The sequence below is a fragment of the Rhinolophus sinicus genome, chromosome 16 (genome assembly GCF_057876585.1).
Source record: "Rhinolophus sinicus isolate RSI-liver-muscle chromosome 16, RSI-T2T, whole genome shotgun sequence".
NCBI classification, from domain to species: domain Eukaryota; kingdom Metazoa; phylum Chordata; class Mammalia; order Chiroptera; family Rhinolophidae; genus Rhinolophus; species Rhinolophus sinicus.
Genome location: NC_142516.1, coordinates 30,461,254 through 30,485,285, shown reverse-complemented (window position 1 = coordinate 30,485,285; position 24,032 = coordinate 30,461,254). Strand labels below are relative to the sequence as shown.

At 43.4% G+C, this 24,032-nt stretch overlaps 1 protein-coding gene across 8 annotated transcripts in view; it reads left to right on the top strand.

Moving 5' to 3' along the window:
- FRMPD1 (FERM and PDZ domain containing 1) overlaps window positions 1-24,032 on the top strand; it is a 114,230-nt gene that overhangs the window by 79,983 nt on the left and 10,215 nt on the right. For 5 of the 8 annotated variants that reach the window (XM_019729138.3, XM_019729136.3, XM_019729139.3 and 2 more), the window contains exons 3-13: window positions 3,637-3,794; window positions 4,646-4,748; window positions 7,473-7,518; window positions 11,447-11,581; window positions 13,076-13,183; window positions 15,241-15,336; window positions 19,626-19,751; window positions 20,885-21,004; window positions 21,868-22,004; window positions 23,148-23,274; window positions 23,410-23,505. In XM_019729138.3, the coding sequence (XP_019584697.3) occupies window positions 3,637-3,794; window positions 4,646-4,748; window positions 7,473-7,518; window positions 11,447-11,581; window positions 13,076-13,183; window positions 15,241-15,336; window positions 19,626-19,751; window positions 20,885-21,004; window positions 21,868-22,004; window positions 23,148-23,274; window positions 23,410-23,505 (1,252 nt within the window). The other 3 variants (XM_019729141.3, XM_019729142.3, XM_019729143.3) reach the window with 3 other exon arrangements.

Below are 24,032 nucleotides of genomic sequence, written 5' to 3'. Positions count from 1 at the left end.
TATATATATATATATATATATAGAGAGAGAGAGAGAGAGAGAGAGAGAGAGAGAGAGAGAGATTCAATGGTCCCCTAGAAACTGTCACAGCCACAAGCATAGTCCTATGATGGTGACTACATGCTAAATTTCTTTCTGTTGTAGACTGCTACTTCTATTTCTGCTTTCTTTGAATAAACTTTAGATTAAAAATCCAGCTTATACCAGACTTTAGATTTTAAAATCACTCAAGCTGAACATAATACAGTGTTTAAACAGATTCAAAATAGTTTCTCCACATCCTGCTGGAACTTCAAAGGTGAATGTTTTGTCGTTACAAGATAGAGGTAAAATATACAGGGGATGCCAAAAACATGTGTACACATGACTTGTATTCATCTTTTGTTATCGGTATATATTGAGCATTACAATTTTAATACAGTTTTTTCCTTTCTTAAAATGTGTATGCATTTTTTTGGGCACCCTCTGTATATTTATCTCTATGAGAGAGCAGATAAAAAGCCAGAGAATATTCAAAGCATAAGCTGGTATTTTTCCTTTTCAGTGTTATTGATCAGCTCAATATGATCTTATAAGCCAGTAACCCATAAAATACAGAATTAGTCTACACAAGACTGTTTTCCTGGTAAATTCAACATGTTTTTTTCTAGTTCTGCCTTAAACAACATCCAGTTGTCGGACAGGAATCCCATTAGTGTAACCACAGGTCTTATGCTAGTCCAATGTAAAATCATAGGAATGACCTCAGATTTAGGATTTGAAACCATTACAAAGTCAGCAGACATAGGTTTTTGGATTACCAGCGCTCAGTTTGATATTTGTAAGATGCTTCAGAGGAGGAAATTCGCCACAGAGATCATTTCCTTCAGCTCCCCGTCAAATATTGAACATTCTTTGTGAGGAGAGGTCACAGTTTGGTCTTGTTCTTAAGCAATGCCTTTCCAAACAAAAGCTGAAACGTGGCCTTTGGGGAAAATGTCAGGGCCAAAGCTACTGACCTGTCCACACAGTGGGGCCTTGTTTGTGTGCCATTGTTGAGGAACGCACGCTTCCAAGTGGAAAAGTCAGATAACTAGAGCCTACCCATTTGAAAGGCATCAAAATAGATTCTCTTTTAACCACGTAGTAAGGTTTGGTTTTCCTTTTGTTTTCCTAACATTTATCAAGCCTTACTCTATGCCTAGCACTGAGTTCAGCACATGGGACAAAAAAAAAACATGATATTTGCCATATGAATTATATGCGTGGTCTAGAGAGGACAAGAAACTTCACACTGGCCATTACAAAAATGATGTATGTTTCAAATAAGGGATGTACGGTTTCTGTGGGTGTGCTCTGCAGGGGGAGCGTGATATTTCTGCAAAACCAGAAGACAGAGTAGAAACTGGACAGATCAAGTGTATGGGTGTGACGGGCAAATCTCTAGAGAGTGTGTGTGTGAGGGGTGGAGGGGTGGATTCTAGGCAGAGGGAAGAGCTTGTGCAAAGGCCAGTGTGTTTGAGGAACACAAAGGAGACTAGTTTGTAATCCAGCATAACTTTGACCAATTACTTGGGCCTTCCTTTATTGCATCAGCTCATTAAGAATGCCTACCAACTAATCTGGGGTTTTTTTGTTATGAATTTTATTGGGGAATATTGAGGAACAATGTGTTTCTCCAGGTCCCATCAGCTCCAAGTCGTCCTTCAATCTAATTGGGGAGGGCACAGCTCAGCTCCAAGTCCAGTTGCCATTTTCAATCTTTAGTTGCAGGAACGCAGCCCACCATCCCATGCGGGAATTGAACTGGCAACCTTGTTGTTAAGAGCTCGTGTGCAGCTCAGCAGCAGCTCGTTGTCTTCTATCTAGTTGTGGAGGGCGCAGCTCACTGGCCCATGTGGGAATCAAACCAGCAACCCTGTTGTTCAGGGTTCGCGCTCTAACCAACTGAGCCATCCAGCCGTCCCCATCAACCAATCTGTTTTTAATGACTTGCTGAGTGCTTTTTGTGGCTGCATTTTGTGTTTTTATCCTGCGACTCCATCAAACTTATTTTTTTTAGCACTAGCAGTTCTCTGTGTTCGTCATTTTCTAGGTGTATATCCTAATTTGCTTTTTTTAAAAGGTGGTGCTTTTCCATTTCTTCTGCTTATTATGCCTCTTATCTTTTTTCCTTCTGTGAAAACTATTACATTTCTCCTGCTATGTTAAATAGGAGTAATATCTAAGGTATCCTTCCTGTTGCTTTTTTAAGGGATGTTGATTTTTGGCTTTCAGTGTAGTATTTATTTATTATATTTAGAAAGGCACTTTCATAGCTTTAATTTTTTTTAAATTAGGAATAGCTATGGGTTTTATTCAGTATAAATTTTCACAGCTTTCTGTTTCTTCCCTCTCATTAGGTCTATCTGCTAACACTTCTCAGTATTACCCATGTGCTTGCCTAGAAGAAATCTTTTTGCTTTTAAGCTGTGTGGGTCAGGTCAGCTCTATTCAGACAGCCTAAATCTGCTCTAAGCCAGGGTCTGAAGAGCTCCTTGAGGGGTAATATGCAGGAGGCTTTGTACTTGGACTTGTCATGCATTTTGGCTCCATGAGGCAGTTTTTAATATTTCCTTGTCCTTCTTGAAATGGAGATCATTATAAATGACAGAGAGCTGGTTTTCAGATAAGAGAGGTCCTATTGCATTAGTCAGAGTTCCTGACAGTGTTTGGTAAATGGATGAGAATAAATGTTAGACCTTAACTACAGAGCCCTGAGGGCGCTGTTACTCCTCCACATTTCTAGTTTATAATAACAATAAACACCATATCCCATCACTATTTCACCTTCCCCAGAAAGAACCACTGACTCTTAGAGGGAGAAAAATCATTTTCTACAAACAAATGGAAAATAGTTTGTGACTCTCTTTGTGGTTTTGCGAGATAGAAAATACAACTTTCAACCTGATTTTAGCCATGTAGAGAACACATATGTTTTTAAAGATTCATATAGAAGGAGTCTTCCCTATTTGAGGTTTCGTATTGGAATCTTCATGGCTACAAAGTTGAAAGGGAAGCGAAACGTATTATAAAGCAAAAAAGTAAAAAAAAGGTCACCAAAAGACATAATCCACCTATAAAATTAGTCATCATAAGACATCCAAACTGAACAACTCCTTGTTTCTGTTTGCGGTCTATGTTTTTCCTCTTCTGTACTTCTGCTCAGGCAGAGCCTCATGCCTAGAATCCCTGTCTGTGCATCCGTGCGGCCAGCCAGCCAGCCAGCTGTGCTTCCATCCACACACCCATCCACTCAGCAGCAGTTACTAAATATCTTCTGTGTGCCAGGGTCTGGGCCGTGAAGGTATACCCTCGACATCTCTCAAATGCCACCTCTTCCAGGTAGCAAATGCATCCCTGATTCCATCCCCCTCTACCCCACAAAGTTAAAACTGCTCCCCCTTTCTCTGAATGCCCATAGCAGTTCATGACTTCTCTTTCTATGTTCTACTTGAGGTTTTATCTTCTGGTGTTGGTATCTTATCTCTGTCAAAGGAGAGTTGGTGTCTGCTCAACTCTGCATCTTCCTCCTCCAGAATGCCTAGAGGTGAACTGATTTGTGGCCACCAGCTAGACTCCCCTCTCTCTCTTTTTCACACACTCCTTCTCTTCCAGGGCTAAAGTTGCTGCAGCTGATGGGTCCCCCGGGATCTCAAGCCAGACCCTCACCTCTGTGAAACACACAGTAAAAATAGACAAAGACGCCCTCCTGCAGGACTATGGATTTCACATTTCCGAGAGCCTTCCCCTCACAGTGGTGGCTGTCACAGCAGGTGAGAGCTGACTGGGAATGAGAAGGGAGTTTGGCTTCCTGTGGGAAATTGCCCTGGTTCTCTTCCCATCTCTCTGTCCTACAGCATAATGCAGAAAATGCTGCCCTAGGAAGTTAGAAAGGGCATGCCTAATTCTGACCTGATTCCCTCTTGGGCTTTGCACTTTCCTTTGGTTCTGGGAGGGAGGGAACCCCAAGTGCATCTGCTGATCTGAACCCCTGGCTCCTCCTGACCTCAGGCAGGGCTTTGCCAACACTTGGCTCCCTGGCCAGTCTCAGGGGAGGTGACAGTATTTGGATCAGCCAGCACTCCTCTTTGAACCCTGCATGCGCTGAGCTGGGGTGAGTTTCTAGTCAGACAGTAATAGAAATTATCGATTTGTTTTCACTTGAGTCTTTGCAAAATATAGGCTGTATCAGAGTGAAGAGCAGCAGGCTGTCAATGTCTAATGTTTGTTTTCATACTTCAGTTGTATATTGATGTTAGGTGTGGGACTAGTTAAAATCTGTTAATTTCAGTTTACACACACCACCACCATCCCCACCAGAGTTCTTTAGAGATGAACGTAGTACTAATACGTTCATTGGCCAGCTTTGTTGATTCAGGGGTTCTCTTAGTCATCTTTCCCAGCAGTCTTATAACATCCCTTGAAGGTGATGGATGGTAGATAGGTTATGCACGATTTGCAAACAGGAAAATTGAGATCCACGTGAGCCCAAGGCTGGCTGGAGTTGAGGGGTGAGCCTTTGCCCTGGGGACTGAGTTAGGCTGCCATTTAGGTGCGCTACTGTGACACATGAGGTCTGGGCCCTCCTGGGGTGAGCACAAGTTCCTTCTTTTCTGTCCAACAGGAGGCTGTGCTCATGGCAAGCTTTTCCCTGGTGATCAGATACTCCAACTGAACAATGAGTCTGCAGAGGACCTCTCCTATGAACGAGCAGTTGATATTCTGAGGTACTAAGTTTTCTTCTATCATCCAGAGTCACACAGATGATCATAGAAGAGAGATGGGTGACAGGAATGGCATAACTTGATCTCCCTGTGATTTCAGTAGGGTCTGGTCTCTTTTAGAGCAGCCACCACAGCCCCATTTTAGCATTCCATATTGGTTCCTATCTGCTCTCTTTCAACTGCCTACAGAAGTGACTGGGAGGTGCAAGACACTGCTAGGCACTATGGGGAATGTAATTATGAATAATACACAGACCCTACCTTTTATGGATATAGAGTTGTTGTAATATATGCCAAAGAGTGGACACAATTGACCCTCAATCTGTTTGTTCTTCTTTAACCCTTTTGATACCTTTTCTTAAATGTTCTTGCAGCTATAGCTTGGTTGGTGTATATGTAGTTTCGTTGATGGGGCAGCTACCACTTTCTACCTGGTATCATTGTGATTTGTGTAAATACCTCAATTCTGCCTCGACCATGATCTCCTTAAGACCAGGCACACAGTAGGTGCTTAGTTGAACAAGTGGGTATGGTTGGCACTGACAGTTGGTGACCCGTGTGTGAAGACGGAGGAATGGCAATGATAGGAGCGAAGAGGACGAACAGACATCTTATCGGCACACGCAGGCTTTGTCTTTTAAATTTTTCACTCAACACTGTTTTGATGATTTTACTATAAATAAGGAAAAAGGAGAAATCGAGGTAGATGAAACTTTAGTGTGTGCCTGTTTGTGAGTGGCTGATGTGGTTTTGGGGGCGGTTCACTTCTGAGGGCCTTATCATGCGCAACACACACTTAATACTAAGTAACAACGTCAGAGAAAGAGACAATGAAAATGCAAGATGCAGTCTTCACCCCCAGGAAGCACACAGTCTCACCACAGAGACACACTCGTACACATTAAGATTTACAGAGAATCCATCAAAGTATAGAAAGTAGAATCCTTTTAGCCCAATATTGCTTCAGGACTGTCAGAGAATAAGTTGAGTGGGTGGGGCAGTCAGGAAAGGATTTGGTGATTTCATTTAAAAAATGAAGTATGGTTATGGAAATTATGAAACTTGCTTTCCCAATTATTGGGAGATTTTCTCAAAGATGATAAATTCTTGCAGATGTGTTTGAGACTTTCAGTGCTACAAATATTTCTGCCAGTTCTACAAACCCTGACTAATGAACAAAAATATTTATAGGTTAAAGCAGTAGATCAGAATGTGGGTGTTTAGGTAATGTTGAACCCATCTATTCACTGAGCACCTGCTCTGGGCACTGAACCCTGTGGGGCAAAGTGGCTCCCCTGCCCAGACGTACAGGCCAGAAGGGCAGAAACAAGTCATGCACAGCCTGCTGAAACTGAGATCAGATACCGCATCAAGAGAAGCAGAGGAAAGGGGCCGTAAATCCCAAGATTCCTCCCAGTTTGGGGGAAGTTGTGGTTTCACAAAACAGAGGAGAGTCCAGAAGTATTTCAGTTGTACCATCAATGCTGGGTAGAATTTGGCCCACAAAGATGGAGGTGAAGGGTGATTCAGGCAAAGAAATAAGCAGGAGCAAGTGAGTGGGGAGCTGGGTAGGGGGCCCTAAGCATTCCCCACAGTGCCTAGGGCACCAGATGCCTAGAGAAAAGTTCTGTGAAGTGAGGCCCAGGTGATGGAGGGTCTTGAATTCTAACACAGCAAGTTCAGGTGTTACTTACCTCCTATGATGCGCTGCACATCTGTGCTCTCTGCTATATGATGCCTGTGGGAATCCCAGGCCTGCTGATTTTTTTAGCTTAGTTCCCAGTGTCATTGCCACTTATGTGGGGGAAAACAACAAGCAAAGCAAAACGGCACAACAACAAAACCACTCTAATTCCTCCAAGTATCTGTGAGGCCAAAATGTCGTCTTGAGAGCCCTTGGTTTATTGTGAATTATCTTGGAAAGGCCTGTTCTTATATAAAATGGAAAAGAGGGAATCCCCAGACACTTAGAAACTCCAGGTTGAGTTTATCCATTTCAGGAAGTAACACACCAGCTGCAATTAGCCTAAATGTTCATATTGCAAGAAGTCAAATGAAATTATTTTGCCAACTTCTCAGTATAGCAATGGCAAAGAAAAAGGAAAACATGAATCTATTTTTCAATTCCTTTCTCTAATACAAAGTGGAAGTTTGGCAGTTATCTGGTTGATTCGATCACTTTGAGAAGCTAAGCGATAATAACAAGAGAAAAATATCTAGTATCTTGATTGTCACACTTGGGCTCGTCACACTGACTTTGTGTGCCCAAACACCATAAACTAGTTGACTTTTATCTGACAAAGGATATTAACATTCATTCATTCTATTTAGTGAAATGTAAGGCCTAAGTTTTCTGATACAGTAACCTAAGTTGCCTGTATTATTGCTATGTTTTCTCTTAAAAATTTTTGTACATAAACCTTACTAGTGGTTACAGCAAGTGAATGAGTTCTCCATCATATAGACTAAGCTAAGGCTAAGTGACCTAATTTAAGGACTATAGGTATAGACTAGATAGATGGTAGAGGCAGGTATCTGAAGATTTCCTCAGGGTAGCAGAGGTGCTTTGGGACAGCTTAAATTCTTTTACTTTCCTTAATGTCCTTCTCAATTTTGCTGAGCCGAAAAAGCTGAGGCGAGAGAGGCTGCTTTGTAATTCTTTGACCCAAACACACACACACACATCACCCAGAATGATGTAATATTTTTGTCTTTTTCTTTTTTCAGGGAAGCTGAAGATTCTCTTTCAATCACAGTTGTTCGCTGCACATCGGTAAATCTCTTTCTATGTCCTGTGTGTTAGTTTTCCCTTTCTCAACTCCAAGCCCCTGTTCCCCCAGTGGGATGTCCCTCAGAGGACAAACAGGGAGGGCAAAGGGCAGAGGGGACAGCTGCCATGCAGTGGGTGGCCAGGCAGTCAGTGTTGCCTGAAGACTGCCAATGGCTGGTGTTGTGGAGGAAAGAGATGTGGTTCCAGGTTTCAAGAACGTGTGGTCCAGCTGAGGAGATAGACTTGTGGGGATTATGCAGAGTGGGATGATGAAAAGAGCACAAAACTAGGGGTCCCAAGACTGGTTTGAGTGGTATGATTTGGGGCACATCATTTCATTTCAGTGTTCACTTATGTAAAACAGTGATGATGACAGTAACTCCCTTGTCTCTCTAATGGGGTGTTATGAGGAACAGATGAGGTGTTGGATGTGAAAGTGTTTTATCAGCTCAGACATTCTTCACAAGGCAAGGTGTGCTTAGATGATGCACAGGGAGAAAATGGCAATCCTAAACCATCACAGGCCAAGGGACCCTTTGTATGTGATACAGAGGAAAGTATCTGTTAAATTATAAGAGGAAACTACCAGGGAGGAAAACTTGAAACAACATTCTCATTCTACAAGACTTTAATACATACCTCTTAGCTTTGGCCACATAAAGACAAAAAATAAATAGGGGCATAAAGAATTTTAATAACGCATTTAATAATCTACTCTAATTGACCACATACCAGGCTACGAAAAATTCGCAACAAACTCCCCAAATATATATAGGTCTGTATAGGTCTCTTTTCCAGAATATAATAAGATAGAAATTAATAACTATCAAAAACTTCATTAAAATCATCCAACCATTTGGAAATAAAAAATGCAAAGTCCTAAGTAAAAATGGAGTTAATAAGAAAAGCAAAACTACCATTATAGACTAGTTAGAAAATAATTTAAAATTAGATCTCTGCTTATAAAAACTTATGTGCGGGTGAAGCTATACTTTGAGTAAAATTAATAGCCATAAGTGGTTTTATTATTTAATAAGTAAATAGCTTATTATTTAATAAGTAAACTCAGCACAAGAAGTTGGAAGAAAAGACCAATAAAACAGCTATAAAGCAGAATAAAGAAAATGATAAAAATTAATATCTAAATGATGCTTTGGAAAACAGAAAAAAATTGTAAAATTGATAAATAAATCCAAGAGCTAGTTCTCTAAGGGAAAATATAAGAAAATAGAAAAACTTAAGGGAAAAGAAATATGTGGGTCCTATGTGAAGGAAACTAGAATAATTATTGAGGATGTAAAAAGAAATATAAAAGGAGATACATACCATTTTCATTGATGCAAAGACTATTATTAATATATCAGTTTTTCTCATATTCATGTACTGTTTACTTAAAGTTAATTACTATAAATGGCTGTGCAAATGTTAAAAGATTCTTTTTTTATTTAGCTGAGTATCATCTCAATGGAGAACATCTTAATCTTACTTAGGTGGTTTTTTTCCCTGCTCTATTTCCAAGAATTGAAAGCGAAAGATAACACTTATTAAGTAAGGAGAGAGAGAAACAGCATATAGCTGCATCCTTTAAAAAAAAAAAAAGAAAAGTATAGGGAGAGGAAAATTAACATGTTCCAGTACCACTCCTGAGATTCCTACTAGGTTCGCATGAAAAGGGGAGTGTGGATGCTGTGCTCTGGAGGTCCTGCAGAGAAAACTGAAGTGCACCTAGCCGATGGCCCTCAGTGCCTCCCAGAAATGCCCTGAATATCTCCTCTCACCAGAGTTATGTGATCATAAGACAGATGATCATATATGTCTTGCTTCAGTAAGGACGCTCATCTTTGCCATAGTAGATTCTTAGAGTCCTCAAATGACTTGATTAGGAATTATAAAATCCAAAGTTGGAATATCGATTACTGCTTCTCTAAGACATAGAATTTTATGGAAACAAAGTTTTGGGTTAATTGTGTAGCTCTGCATTTATATTGTTTATACGTACTTGTTATGATGTTAATACTAATACTTCATTTACTTTGTACCAAAAGAAAATCCTACAAGGCAGATATATGCGTTATCCCCCTTTTACAGATGAGGAAGGACACAGTGGCCTCACACGCCCATGGTCTCACATGAAGAAATTGGTGGAGCGGGGTTGTTTTCCAGGTAGTTAGACTCCAGAACCCACAGTCGTTAGCATTATGCTATTCTACCTCCTAAAACACTGCTGTCTTTATAAAATGGCTTTGGCCAGTCCAGGGCGTGGGGAGGGGGAGGATCGCAAAAAGATAAAGAAATATCTTCCAACTTGTCCCTTTCAGTTTCCTTTTGAGCATGAACTCTTAGTTCAGCAAAAACATATGCAGAGAGAATTTTTAATCAATTTAGGTCTGCTGCTGTCTGATGAATTAATTTAGAACCCAGGGAGAACTTAGATGTCCTAGAATAATGGGTAACTCATATCGTTTAAATTGTCTCTTTTTAATATCAAACGGCTCAAGTGAGTGGTTTACAGTATGTTTTAGATGCCAGGGTGCACGGGTAGCAGAGCTGACATTCGGGTGTAAAAGTGTAGGAGCCGGAGGGGGTGGGGGCTGTGGATTGGGCATTACCATGACAGAGAGCATATTCTTTCTAAGAGCAGCTAGTTTCATGGTTGGGTGGTTCCACATGGAAGACAGGCCCTTCTTCCCTGTGACTCCTACCAATTAGTCCTACTTCAGATCAAGTCAGCTTGTATGAAATAGCTCTTTAAAGATTGGGAAGTGTGGCCTTCTCTTCTCCAGGCTAAACTCTGTTCCACCAATTCTTCATTATATATGTTTCTCTGATAACTTTCTGGACAGATTCCAATTGCATGGTGACCCTCACAAGTGGTGGCACCCAGAAAGGAATCTAGTTCCACCTATGGTTAAGCAATGTGAGTACCATAGGGAATGAGGGGGCTCAGTTCCAACATGCACCTAGAATATTAGTGAGGCCCGGGATTAGGTTGACATCTGAGCAGGCCCAATCACACTTTTGACTTGAGTGAAACTTGTGGTTGACCAAAAACAGAGCTGGTTTTCAAATGAATAGCTACCCAGCCAGCCCCCCACTCCCAATCCTATGCTTGTGCAATTGATTTTTTTTATCCTCAACACCACCCTTCACATTACTTTCCTGTGACATCACATCGCTTGGCCTACTGTTCTCGCATGCCGAGCTTTGGCAGTCAGGGAGTTGTGGCACATGTGTTTGACAGTCAGGGAGTTGTGGCATATGTGTTTGACAGTCAGGGAGTTGTGGCATAATATGTGTACTGTCATCAGCTGGAATCATTTTCCCTTCCTGTCAAGGACCTACCTCTTCCCAAGTCTCCCCCACTTCCTCCATTATCCAGCCAGTTAATTTTCATTAGCCTGGTCCAGCTCTGGGCACCTTGCAGGACTGCTCTCCCTAGGATGAGAGACAATAGCAGTTGTCTCCGCAGATTCCTTTTCTCTCTGCATCTCTCCTGTTCTACCCCTGGTTTCTCATTCCTTTGAGTCTTTAAGGTGGTGGTGGTTGTGCCTGTTTCTTTGACCCCTCACTTACTCTGTTCCCTTTAGCTCTTGACAGCCCTGTCCACCCCCATATACCCTCTTATGTTTGTTCTTAGTGATTGCCTGGCCTCTGACCCATAGTTGCCCCTGGTCCTCAAGTTTTCCATACACCTCTTTTAGATTCCCAGTTCCTTTACATTTCGTCCCAATTTTCTGCTGCCTAAGAGCTGATGACACCTTGCAGCTCTATGTCATTCACGATGCCTTTATCCTAGACATTGCTAAACATCATTGATGAGGATTGAGCCCGAGGGAACCTAAGTTACTTAGTTAGAAATCAGGACAATTCTGAGTGTAAGTCAACTAGTTTTGAATCCACCTAATGGCTCTGCATCTGGCCTTCTCCACAGGGGGATTATAGGAACCCTTATCAAATACTTTGCAAGAATGAAGGCATACTACTGTATCCACAAGATCCTGGCCTACCAATCTGGAATCCTATCTTCAAAAGAAAAAAGAACTTGGTTGGCTCTGACTTGTTCTTGGTAACTCCATATTGGTTATTAGCGATCAATACCTACAAGCTCTCTGACCATCTCTTATCTTGGGTTTTGCCAAGAATTAATGACAAGCTTACCAATATGTGTTTTCTTGAATCTTCCATATTCACTTTCTGGGAAACTTGATATTTAACCATTTTTAATCTCCTAATATTTCTTCCAATTTCTATTTTGTGGATCCTGCCTACTGTTACGTATAAATGGTCCTTCAGCCCCCTCGATTACTGGTATAGGAGTCGTGAACTCATTCAAATCAGTCTGTTAGCCTCATCACTAATTTTGGGCTTTAATTTCCCTTTCCCGATTCCTTCTATTTCTTCTAGTTGGAAAATCATGCTGCTTGGAAAAGAAAGCAAATCAATGTTAAGTAATTTATCCAGTTGAGGGATTACCACTCCTCTTCTCTGGAACATTGCTGTTCCCTTTTCTTTCTACAAAACTTTTTTTTTTTTAAAGCAAACTATGTTTTTGAGATACTGAATCCTAGTCATGAACCCTGTCACACCAAGGGTCTAGTTACCATAAGATCTTATTTGTCTTCTTGCATTAACATTTCAGGCCATGTGTTACTTCGTGTACTTCATAACATTCACCTGTTGATATCTGAGTCTATGAGCTTTGTTTCTAGCAGTTTCTCTGATTGCTGTTCTGTATCTCTTCCCTCAGCTACACAGAACATGGCCCAGAGTTCCATCTCGGGGTTCTCATACACGTAAACACTCTAACGGCAGTCATAAAGGACTATCCAGATTAAGGAAACATAGGCTGTCAGGCCAGGAAACAGCATATCAGGATTTCATCCAGGAAGATCCCATCCTGTTGGTCTAGATCACGCAAGTGGCTGTTCATTAACTTTCAGTTTATCCTGATATGGCTTCACCACATACTGATACCAACCTGTGATGACTCTTTTTACCTCTTGGGAAAGAGGGTACCACCCAAAAGAGGAGAAGAGCAAAGAGAGGCCAAGGATAAATCACAGGGTTCCGTGCTTCAGGGAGCCCTGGAGGTGGTCTGGTCCAACTCCCACATTGTGCAGATGGGAAGACTGAAGACCAAAGAGGGGCAATGACTTGGCCAAAGTCACATGGAGTTATTTTGTTTTGTTTCACATGCACACTCACACAACTGGTTTCTTCTATGAGCATTTGTGTTTGAAGTAGTTCTCATGACTGTTGAGTAGCAGAACTTGGGTTGGAACTGAGGTCTCCTAGTTCACAGGCCAGTTCTCTTTGTCTTCCTCCGACCACAACCATTTTGAATCTTTGACTATCCTCAGACACATAAGAACATTGTGTGTGTTGGGATCCCTAGATTTTATGAAAACAGACCTTGAATGTGACGTTGTCCTTCGCTGTGGGTGTTAATTGAATCCTTAACAGCTGTCAAAGTTTTTGTTTTTGTTTTTAAGAAACGAGAATGTGCTCACGGCTTTTATGAAAGTCCTGTTCTAAAACGCGTCATGTTAATGTTTTGCAGGGAGTCCCCAAGTCCTCCTTCCTGACTGAGGAGAAGAGAGCCAGGCTGAAGACCAACCCGGTGAAGGTGCACTTTGCTGAGGAAGTGCTCGTCAGTGCACACAGCCAGGTGTGTCACTGTCACTAGTCAGGGGATTGACATGACTCGTCATGAAGCTGGTGAGCTGGCACATAGCTCCCCAAGACTCTGGAATCCTGCAGCATGGAGAGGACACATAGGAAGTTCAGTGGGTTTGCTACAGGCTCTGTGCACCCCCAGTAAGATGCCTGCAAACCATGGACAGGGAGAGCAGTGTGGGCTCTGGGTGGGAGCCAGGGAGAGAAGCACTGGGTGGGGTTCTCTGACTCCCATTCTTCTGTTTATGAAATTTCAACAGATTCCTCCTGTTGAGGTCTCATTTTGAATCTTTAAAATCAGTATTCCTTCTGAAGGTGATATATTGAGAACAGTGGTGGTGGTGGTGGGGATGGCTTTTGTTTTTTAAGTCTATCTATTGAGCCTCTGTTATTGTGTAAACCTAAACGTTTTGTGTACATAATCCTTAGTCACCACAATAACCTGCAGGGGAGGTAGGTTAACAAAAGAGGAAGCAGAAACTTAGAGATGTTAAGAGAATTAACCTCTGGGATCACACAGCAAGAAAATACAGGAGCCCAGATCTCTGTGACTTGAGTTCTTTTGTTTTCTACTGTGATACACTGTCTAGTCCCTTATGCTATGAGGAGATCCAGGGCTGGGGGTGTAGAAGACATATTTTTAAAGGGAAAATATTGGCTGGAATTTGATGTTTTTAATGTGGACTATTGGATAAAAGACTCATTTATTTATAATTTACACGTTTTCCCCTCAATGGTCTATAATTGCCATAATTGATTGCCATAAGTTAGTGGTCAATATTAAATTTTGAAACTTTCAGGTAAGAGCTTGTCCTATCCGTCATTCTCAACATAGAGACCAGCGAATGGGGAGTCATGGCCATTTTAACAAATGACCCACCCACGTGATCTGGTTCACATCTGGGCAGAACCCTTATTTTCTACCTGTCCTGCTACTTAACAGACCACACCTTTGTTAGACTGCGAGTGAAAGATGGATTTGTTCAGGAAGGGGCCAGTGGGAGGCCTAGTATGTTAATCAGAGAAGACCTGAGATCCTGTCACTCAGCAATATTTGAGTCTCTGCGTGTCCACATTTGTGAAAATGTATTGAACCTCTTTCACAAATTAAATTTAGATTCAACATGTTTTTTAATTTAATTAAAGTTTATTGGGGTGACAATAGTTAATAAAGTTACATAGTAGATTCGACATGTTTTTAAGAGTAGCACACAGTGATGAGAAGTAGGGGCGAGAACCAGCTAATAGGACTGGTTCTATCTCAAGTCTTGGGGATTCTAGAACCTCTCACTCATTCTGGAGGACACCAGCCCAAGGGGCCCTCTTTATTTGCAGCTGAACACTTGGAGGTCATTTGTTATAAGAGCTGGCCTTGGAGAGATTCTCCAAAGGGAACATTCCCCTGCCCTGCTCCACCCTAGGAATTCTGGCTGGCATGGGGTCACCAAAAACAGACCAGTCCTATGCCTCCTTCCCAAAAAGCCCTCCAAGGACAGCAGAGTCCCTTAGGAGATCCTGCAAGTCCAGGGTGATGGTTGGGATGAGTGGAGGTGGAGAGCAGCTCTCTGCCCTTTGGTGATGCTTCACTACAGAGAACACAGCAGTAAAATGGGGCAAGGGGTGGGGCTCTCAAGGGTTTCAGTCCAACCCCACAAGGCATAGTTTGGGACAGTGTGCATGACTATCATCTGACTTGCTAAACTGCATCCCCTAAAGGTGACAAACAGCAGTGAAGTGTCAGCTGATGATCATGAGATGTCATATAGGCTGGTGCAGTGCTCTCAGTATACTTGTGGCAGGGCTCACTCTTCACCATCTCTCATGTCTCACAGGTCTAGTGGCTATCCCTTGCACAAAGCACGCCTGCGTCTGTGTGGCTTAGGCCTCGTCCATTGAAGAAATCTCCAAACGCCAAGAATCAACCCATGGCATGGCGAGGAGGTCAGGGAGGAAGGACCCTGTTCTCCACACCAGGCAGGGCCAGGAGATCTGAGGATGTCATACTCACGGGCAGGAAGGGCCAGTTTTAATACAACTTGTGTTTTCCAGGGAAATTCTCTGCTGTGTATGCCCAACGTGCTCAAGCTGTACTTGGAGAATGGACAGACCAAAGCTTTCAAATTTGAGGCAGATACAACAGTGAAGGTATTAAGACTGAACTTGAATCTCTTTCCCAGTGAGAATTTGCTAGCTCCCAGAACCCCCAGCATCTTGCCCTGCAGCTGCTTTGGTGGACTCACAACCAACATAGTCTGAGTTATTTAGTGGCACAATCACTGGCAAAATAGTATTTTTATTACCATCTTCCAGGGGAGGAAGTCAGGGCCCGAAAGGTGGAGTGACTTGCCCAAGGTCATACAACTCGTAAGCTTTCACCCCTAACGACTACGTTTCCCTGCCTCTTACATGCGACCCCGCCTGCTACCCAAAAGACTAGAGCAGCTGAAAACATAGGTGAGGTGTCAGGGCAGGCCCGGGCCTCTGCATATTCTGTTCTGAGTGGAAGTCAGTTTAACTTACATTTAACAAGTTTCCCCATACAAGATGCTCTGGGCCAGGATTGGGGTACAGAGCTAGGGAAAGGGTAAACACTGTCCTCTGGGAGCTTACAGCCTAGTGGAGGGAAGATGGGCGTTCAAGGAGCTCCCAATAGTCCAGGTCAGGATGAAATAAGGGTGGTAAAGAAAGGGACACGGAAGTGCTCTGCATGCAAGAGTAAGAGTGTCATCCATTCCATTCCATCAGGATGTCAGAGAAGGCTTTGGCAAGAAGCTAGACCTGAGCTGAGTTTCGAAGGACAACTAAGAATTTAACAAGGGCTGTTGGGAGGGTTGGAGGGAGTCACATGAACTAAAGCAGAGGGCCAGTAAGATGGGCATTGCCCAGGAAGTAGTAAACCAACCAGTGGGACTGGCACACTGGCCATTCTCTTGTGAGAGAAGTGGGAGATGGCACCGGCTATCTGTGAAGGGCCTCAAATGACAGGCAATGGGGTCTGGGTTTTATCTGTAGATAGTAAGGGACCAGCACTCTAGTTCCTAAAGAAGGGAGCAAATAGCATTTGAGTGAGTCTCCAGGGAAGACGCAAACAAAGGGGTTGTTCAAACATTGAGATGGGTGTAAGAGCAGGCACTGAGCCCAACTCTTCTGATGCTGGGGGAAGAGCAGGTACAGGTGCGCCGGTGCAGCTATAGGTGATGGATGGCAGCCTTGGACACACGCACAGTGACACCCATGCACCTCCACACTCACACAACGCACACACCCATGCATGCACAGGCAGTTCCTCTCTGGCACCTTCCTTTGGCAGTCCCTAGAGCTGCTCCAATTGCCCTACCCCATTCTTTCCTCAGTGTAACTTAGGAGAAGCTGGAGAAAGCCTTCCAGTGAACCTGAGAAGCCCAAGCCCAGAGGAGGACGGGGAGGGAGGACTGGATCTGTTAAGTGTTTACTACCTGTCTCCCGGGCACTTCCTTGTGTACTCTCTCATTTAATGCCCCCAGTAACCTTGCGAAGTGGTGAGTGTTTTCCTGACTGCAGATAAGAACACAGGCCCGTAAGATCCAAAACTTGTCAAAGCCAGATAGGTCATAACTGGCTTCAGATTTGGTCTGTTTCTGAGCCCTGCCCTGGAGCTTGCCACACTGCCATTCCGCATAAAAGGGAAGTTTTGCAAATGAATTAGACAAGGTTCCTACTTCTGTCATCCTTGATCCAAGTGCACTGGGATGGAAGGGATGATTGACTTCAACTGGGACCCCTTTGGCGGCCAAAAACTTTGAGGTGATTTACAATAAAAGCACATACCACAGGGGAATGAAACCCAGATGACGATAGATGGAGTTAGGGAAATGAGTAAGGAATTAGCTGATATAATACGGGTTAATCTTACTTATCTGTAGACGCCAAATTTTTATTTTTTATTTTTTTTATTATTTCTTTTAGTAGCCAAATTTTTAAAAGCAAATCTTCTGGCTCTTTATGACAGAGGGACAGGGGACATAAACAAATCCTAGGGGTAGAAAAAGGAATGGTCACTGTCAGTTCATCAGTGACTTCCCTCCCTCACCCCCTCACCAAGGAAAACAAAGTTCTTAAACTAGAGAACCCTTTTTCCATAATCAAGAAAAATAGTGTCATCTGACCCAGCAAACATTTAGCGACACTTGTTGTGTGCCAGCAATGCTGTTGGTGATGCAAAAGTAAATTACCTAGGGTCACACCCAAAAGGAGCCTGGAGTCTTGGGACGGGCTGAGGTGAGGACATGGGACCTGGGGAGAACTCACTGTGAAACTATGAAAAGTACGGTGTGCTCAGGACCGTGAAAGCAGGACGTGAAAACGGTGTGCTGTGGGCCCGGGGGAAAGAGATCTTCCAGCTGGGTGGCCAGAAAGGCCTCTGGGCAGTGGTGGCCTACAAGGCAGACTTGGAATGATAGATGGGTTTTCGACAGGAATGAGTCAGGTATAGGGTGTGAAAACAGTATCTGGGCATGGGGATTGGCACCAACAAAAACCCAAAGGGGGGAAAGTTTGGCAAGCGTTTGGGGCTTGTGAGCAGAGTACATTGGGAGAAGCAGCACAAGATAAGGTAGGAGAAGTGGATTGGCGCCTGATACTTGAGAGCCTTGAATATTCAGCTAAGTTTGGATTTGGGATAGTGGGCCATGGGGACCCTCTGAACGTTCTTGAGCAAGAGAGAGCATGACCAGTACAAGGCTTAGGCAAGTTTCTCTGGATCAAGGCTCAGCAAAATTCTTCTGCAAAGGGCCAGATAGTAAACATGTTAGGTTTTAGAGGCTGTTCCATTTGCTGCATTGTAGCAAATGGGCATGGCTGTGTTCCCATGTAACTTGAATTACAAAAACAAGGAGTGGGCTGGATCTGTCCTACGGGCTATGGTTTGCCAACCGCTGTGCTAGATGCAAGGTAGACAGCGGTCAGATGGGTAGCGGAAGGGTCCATAGGACCCAAAGCCAGAGAAATGTGTGAGCTCAAGCAAAGGGAGACGTAGGAGAATGGAGAGAAGGGACCGGGTCAAGAGACAGGTGGCCTATCACGGCCAGTGCACAGGAGCCATGACATTAGTGTTGCTGAGCTACAGAGGCAGATAGACTCTCAGGACTTAGTCACTGGCTACTTTGGGAGGGTGATGGGGTCAGTGGAAAGAATATTCAGGGCTGGGAGTCGTAAGGAGCGGTAAGCACTTAATGGTTGACGGTAAATCTGAGGTTCTGGCAGGACATCCATGACGAAGCCATGATAATTATTCCTCAAGTGAAAGTTTACTGAGTATCAGTGAGTGAGCTCCAAGTTTTAGGGATACAGTGGAGCACGAGACAGGCCCGATTTGTATTCTAGGGGAGTTTACCATCTGGTGGCGTGAAAGACAGTAAGCAGGACAACAAATATTTGCAGCTATCATGTATGGAACACTTGTCATCTGCCAGGTACCGTGCTATGTTCTAAGTGCGTTCTACGGGGAATTAATTTAATGCACACCACAACCCTATGAGATAGGTATTAATATTATTACCATTTTACAGATGAAAACACGGAGGCATAAAGAGAGTAAGCAATTGATCCAGAGACAGAGAGCTAGTAAGTAGTAGTCTAATTCTAGAACCTCTCCTAGCTTTACTATACTGTCTCTCACTAAAGAACATAGCTGATACTGAAGAAGATATTAAATAGTGATGAGAGAAATAAACAGGACCCTGGGACAGAGAATGACAGGGGCAATCACGTTTACATACAGTGACCAGAGAAGGCCTCTCTGAAGAGAAAGAAACAGGCTTGTGAAGAGTAATGGGGAAAATGTGCCAGGCAGAGGGAACAACATGTGTGAATGCTCTGAGGCAGCAAAGACCTTGTGAAGACAAAAGGCCGCTGTAGTGAACAAGGGGAACGTGGCATGACTCTAGTGGTACAGTATTATCAGTCCATCCTATCAGCCACTCTACATAGGCATCATTAGCCTCCATTCTGCCAGAAGAAACTGAGGTTCAGAAACATCTGGTTGATTTTCCCCAGTTGCATAGCAGGTAGGTGGTGGGATTCTGTCTGGTAAACAGTTGAAGATGCAGCGTCCAGAGAACGGGTGAATCAGTAGACCTTGAAAAGAGGCATAAGCCCTCAGTGGGTGGCTTCAGGCTTCCAAGTAAAGGAAGAGAGGACGGCCGTATGGGCAGCGGTAGAGCCTTGAGGAGAGGGGAGCAGTGGATGCAGGGCCGTGAGGGGCCATGAGAAGTCCCCCATGTGACCTGTCAAGATTCAGCTGCCTGAGTTGGCAGTGGACCCAGTAAGCACAGGCTTTTCTCTCCCCAGCTGCACTGAGGAGCAGAGAGAAGGCTGGGGAAGCCCTCCCTGCTCTGTGCCTGAGCATGAGGGCCAGTCTGCTCCTCGGGTGACCCTTATACATCTGTGCCTGGCAGGACATCATCCTCACGGTGAAGGAGAAGCTGTCAATCAGAAGTACAGACTACTTCGCACTGGTCCTGGAAGAGCAGTACCACATCTCACGGCTGCACCTGCTGCATGAGGAGGAACTCATCCAGCAGGTATACCCTGTTCCTGCTCCTGGTGAGGAGATCCAGGTTGGGCACGCTGCACAACTCAGCCAGGACCTTTGGGGACAGGGCTCAGCACATCTGCAGGTGTGATGCACTTTCTCATGCCCAGAAGGCACAGAGCTCACTCAGCCTGGGGATAACAGGATGAGAATCAGGTCTGATTTTCATTGAGGTAGGCAGGGCCCCATTTTGCAGATGTGGAGACAAAGGCTTAGGAGGTAAGGTGACTTATTCAAGGTAATGCAGCCAGTAGAACCCCATCTTTTGCTTCCGGCTATGATGTTCTTCCCTTGAACCTGCTGCCTTCAAGATGTCAGGGAAGCATTGGTTGCTGTCTAAGCCCTTTCAGTGAGACGTACTCCCTGAGCTGGTCCCTGATGGCAGGACGGTGCAGACAGTCCACCTATACTACTCAGTCTTCTGGCTATTCAGTGATTTGTTGTATCAATTTTTTAAATCCAAACACAGGTCAGTTCAACAAATCCTTGTTGAGTGTGTGCTATTACAAAGATGAGTAGGAGTTCCACGATTGGAAAAGGAAAAAGGATTTTTTAAGCAGGGAAACAGCATGAGCAAGGTGTGACCTCATGGAAGCCACTCTGAGCATTCGTCACTGCAGATGAATTCTTACCCTAGTCACTCGCCTTCTAATACTGCTGCTTGCAAACTTTTTTTAAAAATCACTTCTATTCCATTAGCATTAGAAAATAAAATTAAATTAAATCCCTAAGATAGTTGAAAAAAAAAAGGAAGGTGTAAAATATATATCATGTATACTATGCTATTATTTGTGGAAAATAATATACATATATAAAAGCATGTATAATATATACACATAGACTGTTTCTGGAAGGGTATATAAGAAACTGAAGCAGAGATTTCTTCTGGAAAGAGGAATGGGTTGACGGGGTGAGTGAGAAACTGCTCTTTTGAGCCCTTTACATTTTATACGCATGGGAAAGTCAAATTAGGAGCCAAGGTGTGTGCTGTCTTGGGAAGCACTAAAATTGAAATCTCCGGGGACTACCTTTCCTTGTCTTTTTTGTTGAAGTTGTGTTGTGGAATATCTTCGAGAACAAAAGCAGTGAGGAGATGAATGGTATCTCTCTTACCCGTTGCAGGTGGTAGAAAGAGAGGAGTCACATGACTACCGCTGCCTCTTCAGGGTGTGTTTTGTTCCCAAAGACCCCCTGGACCTCCTGAAAGAAGACCCCGCAGCCTTTGAATACCTCTATCTGCAGGTGACTGGCTCTGCGCTTCCTAAAATAACAGGAGTTGTTCCCAAAGGTGACACACTGGGTTATTTTGAACAGGAGTTTAAGGGAATTAAGCAACTCCCTGATAAGGATTATCTTTATCTGAAGGAGAAAGGACCTGATTATCCCTCAGAATTCCTTTGTCCCTCACCGAGTTGCTGTGTTAGGAGATTAGTGATATATTAATGAAATTTAGGCCGTAGTCCTCAATGTAGATGACACATTCCCTAACGCCGTTTAGGATATTTAGAGTTACAGATTTTATTGCTAAAAGAGGCTTTAGTGCTTCAAAGCCTTATTTTAGAAATGATGAAACTGAGTCTTGGAAAAAAATCACGTGATTTGCCTGGGTCACTCATTTAGTGGCAGATCCAAAAATGAGTTCCTTGTCCCCTCACCTGGTACTCCCCCTGCTACTACTCTACCTGCTTAGGTGAGATTTATTATGTTATTTTTATTTTGATGAAGAAGAATCATTTGGGACTTGTCACTATTTTAGGGATGAGGTAAGTCAAACTAGGGGGATTGATTTGGCCAAAATCTTACAAAAATGGTGGCAGCAAATAAAAACAACAACACAGCTTTGTATTTGTATAATACGGTGTCCCTCATACCTGGTTTCATATGCATTATCTAATGTAAACCTCACAGAAACCATGCAACGTAGACTTGACTATCCTCATTTAGCAATGGGAAAACAGCAGTGTTCAGAGAGTCTTAGTAATTTAGCCAAGGTCACACAGCTAGGAGTTGGCAGAGGCAGTCCTCCAAGCTGAGCTCCTGGTCCTGCTCCCTTGCACCATCCATCTGTTCTCGTTTCCCAGACCCTCTGATCTGATCTCTCCTAGAGCTGCAGCGACGTGCTCCAGGAACGCTTTGCTGTGGAAATGAAATGCAGCTCAGCGCTGCGACTTGCGGCTCTGCATATCCAGGAGCGGATCTACGCCTGCGCCCAGCCGCAGAAGATCTCTTTGAAGTACATAGAGTGAGTGGCAGGGGACTTCTGGTCCCGTCAACAGCAGCTGTGTTGCATTTATAACTTGACTGGGCCCTGGCCAGGATGACCAGATGTCACAGAAAGCTGATATTCACCCACCTAGCCATCTGTCCATTGTCTTTCCATCCCTTTCCCTCTCCACCCTCTCCAACCCAGCTGGGTTCCCCCAGATGTCAGAATCTGGCTGCTCTTCTGGGGCAGAAGCCACCTCCACGTGAAATGACACGGGATCCCTTTGTAAATTCCCAGTTCCTGGGAGAATGTCTTGGGAAATTGTTTGACAACTTCAGGGAAAAGCTCTTCTGAGGGTAGGAATGCCTTGGAGATGAATGTTATGTGAACCAGTCATGTTGTATTATACTCCTGTTAGGGCAGTTTCAAGTCCTAGGGTTCCATCCAACACCTTCTGATTCTTAGCTTAAAATTTCGTTTTGCTCTTGGCAGTGTAACCCAGGTTTGCTAACCCCTCACCAAATCTCAGCTCTGTTCTATCTGGGCATCAAAATCAGATGGGGAATCATTTTTAAAACATAAAACGTCCCTGATGTATTATTGAGTCAAGCCTCTACGGAGTAGGACCTGAGAATCTGTATTTTTAACAAGTTTGTTGGGGGATTTTGAGGCCGTTAGGCTGGCATCATTCTCAAGCATGACCTTGGGGATTCACAGGTGTTATGTGTTGCTATCATGAGTGATCATTGTTTGTCACATATACTGTAGTGAAGGAAGATTGAGATCTGCTCTGATCGCCAGAATCTCACACCACACCGAGAGTAATGAGGTCCCAGAAAGAGCAGTGGGGTTTAATTCCTGAATGGCTATGCTTTGTGTTGGGGTTAGAGAGAGGGAGAGAGAGGAAATATATATTAAATATATAAATGTATAGTATATAAATATATATAAATATATATATATATATATATATATATATATATATATATACACGTACATACACACACACACACACACACACTTATATGTACATATGTATAAATCTTCTGTTGAGAAAGAGGCTCATAATCACAGTATTATTCCAGGAACATTAAGTACTGAATCAAATGCAATTACACTCTTCATTAGAGCCAACTCACTGTAAAAATGGGCCTCTTTGTCTCCAATGTCTCATGGCAGGAAAGACTGGGGAATAGAGAACTTTATATCTCCAACTTTACTGCGAAACATGAAAGGCAAAGACATCAAGAAAGCCATCAGCTTCCACATGAAGAGGAACCAGAATTTGCTGGAACCCCGACAAAAGGTGATATAGCCATAGCCCGTGCCGACCCGCCCAACTGTCTGTTGTGAAAACGTAGGGACTGCGTTTTCAACACTGCCTGGATTTGAGGCAAATGAATAACTCTGACTTAACAGTCTTTTTGTTTTCCTATTTAAGCAACTTATTTCTGCTGCCCAGCTACGTTTAAATTACCTACAGATCCTTGGGGAACTCAAGACATATGGCGGTAAAATCTTTAATGCTACTCTAATGGTACGTTTTAGAGAACTATAGAGTCCCACTCTTTTTTTTCCTCAAATTTTTTGAAAATTATAGTTGACGTTCAATATTATATTAGTTTCCAGGTGTACAGCATACTGATTATACAGGAATCTCACTCTTACAAGGGACTTTAGAGGTCCTCTGAAGCTCAGTGAATCTTCCAGCCTAAAATTCTTGAGAACTCTGTCCTATACTAGAATTTGTTTGGGAAACTAAATATTATACCATCAGGGAGCGTTTACCATGCCTTTGCTTGGTACCAGCCCTAGCACAGATGCTGGGGGAGGCAGAGCTAAATGAGACATGATTTCTACCCTCAAATGATGGAACAAAGTAGCCAACAAGACAAAGCAAAGCAAAGCTATGAGAGAGGGCTATTGCTATGGAGTGTGAAGACAGAGGCTACCACTCACTATTAGCCTCAGGTCAAGTATGGGAAGGAGAAGGGATTAAGGAAAGACAAGAAGGTTGGATTTGGCCACCGTTTAGTATAAAGAAAGGCATTCTGAGGGAAGGGT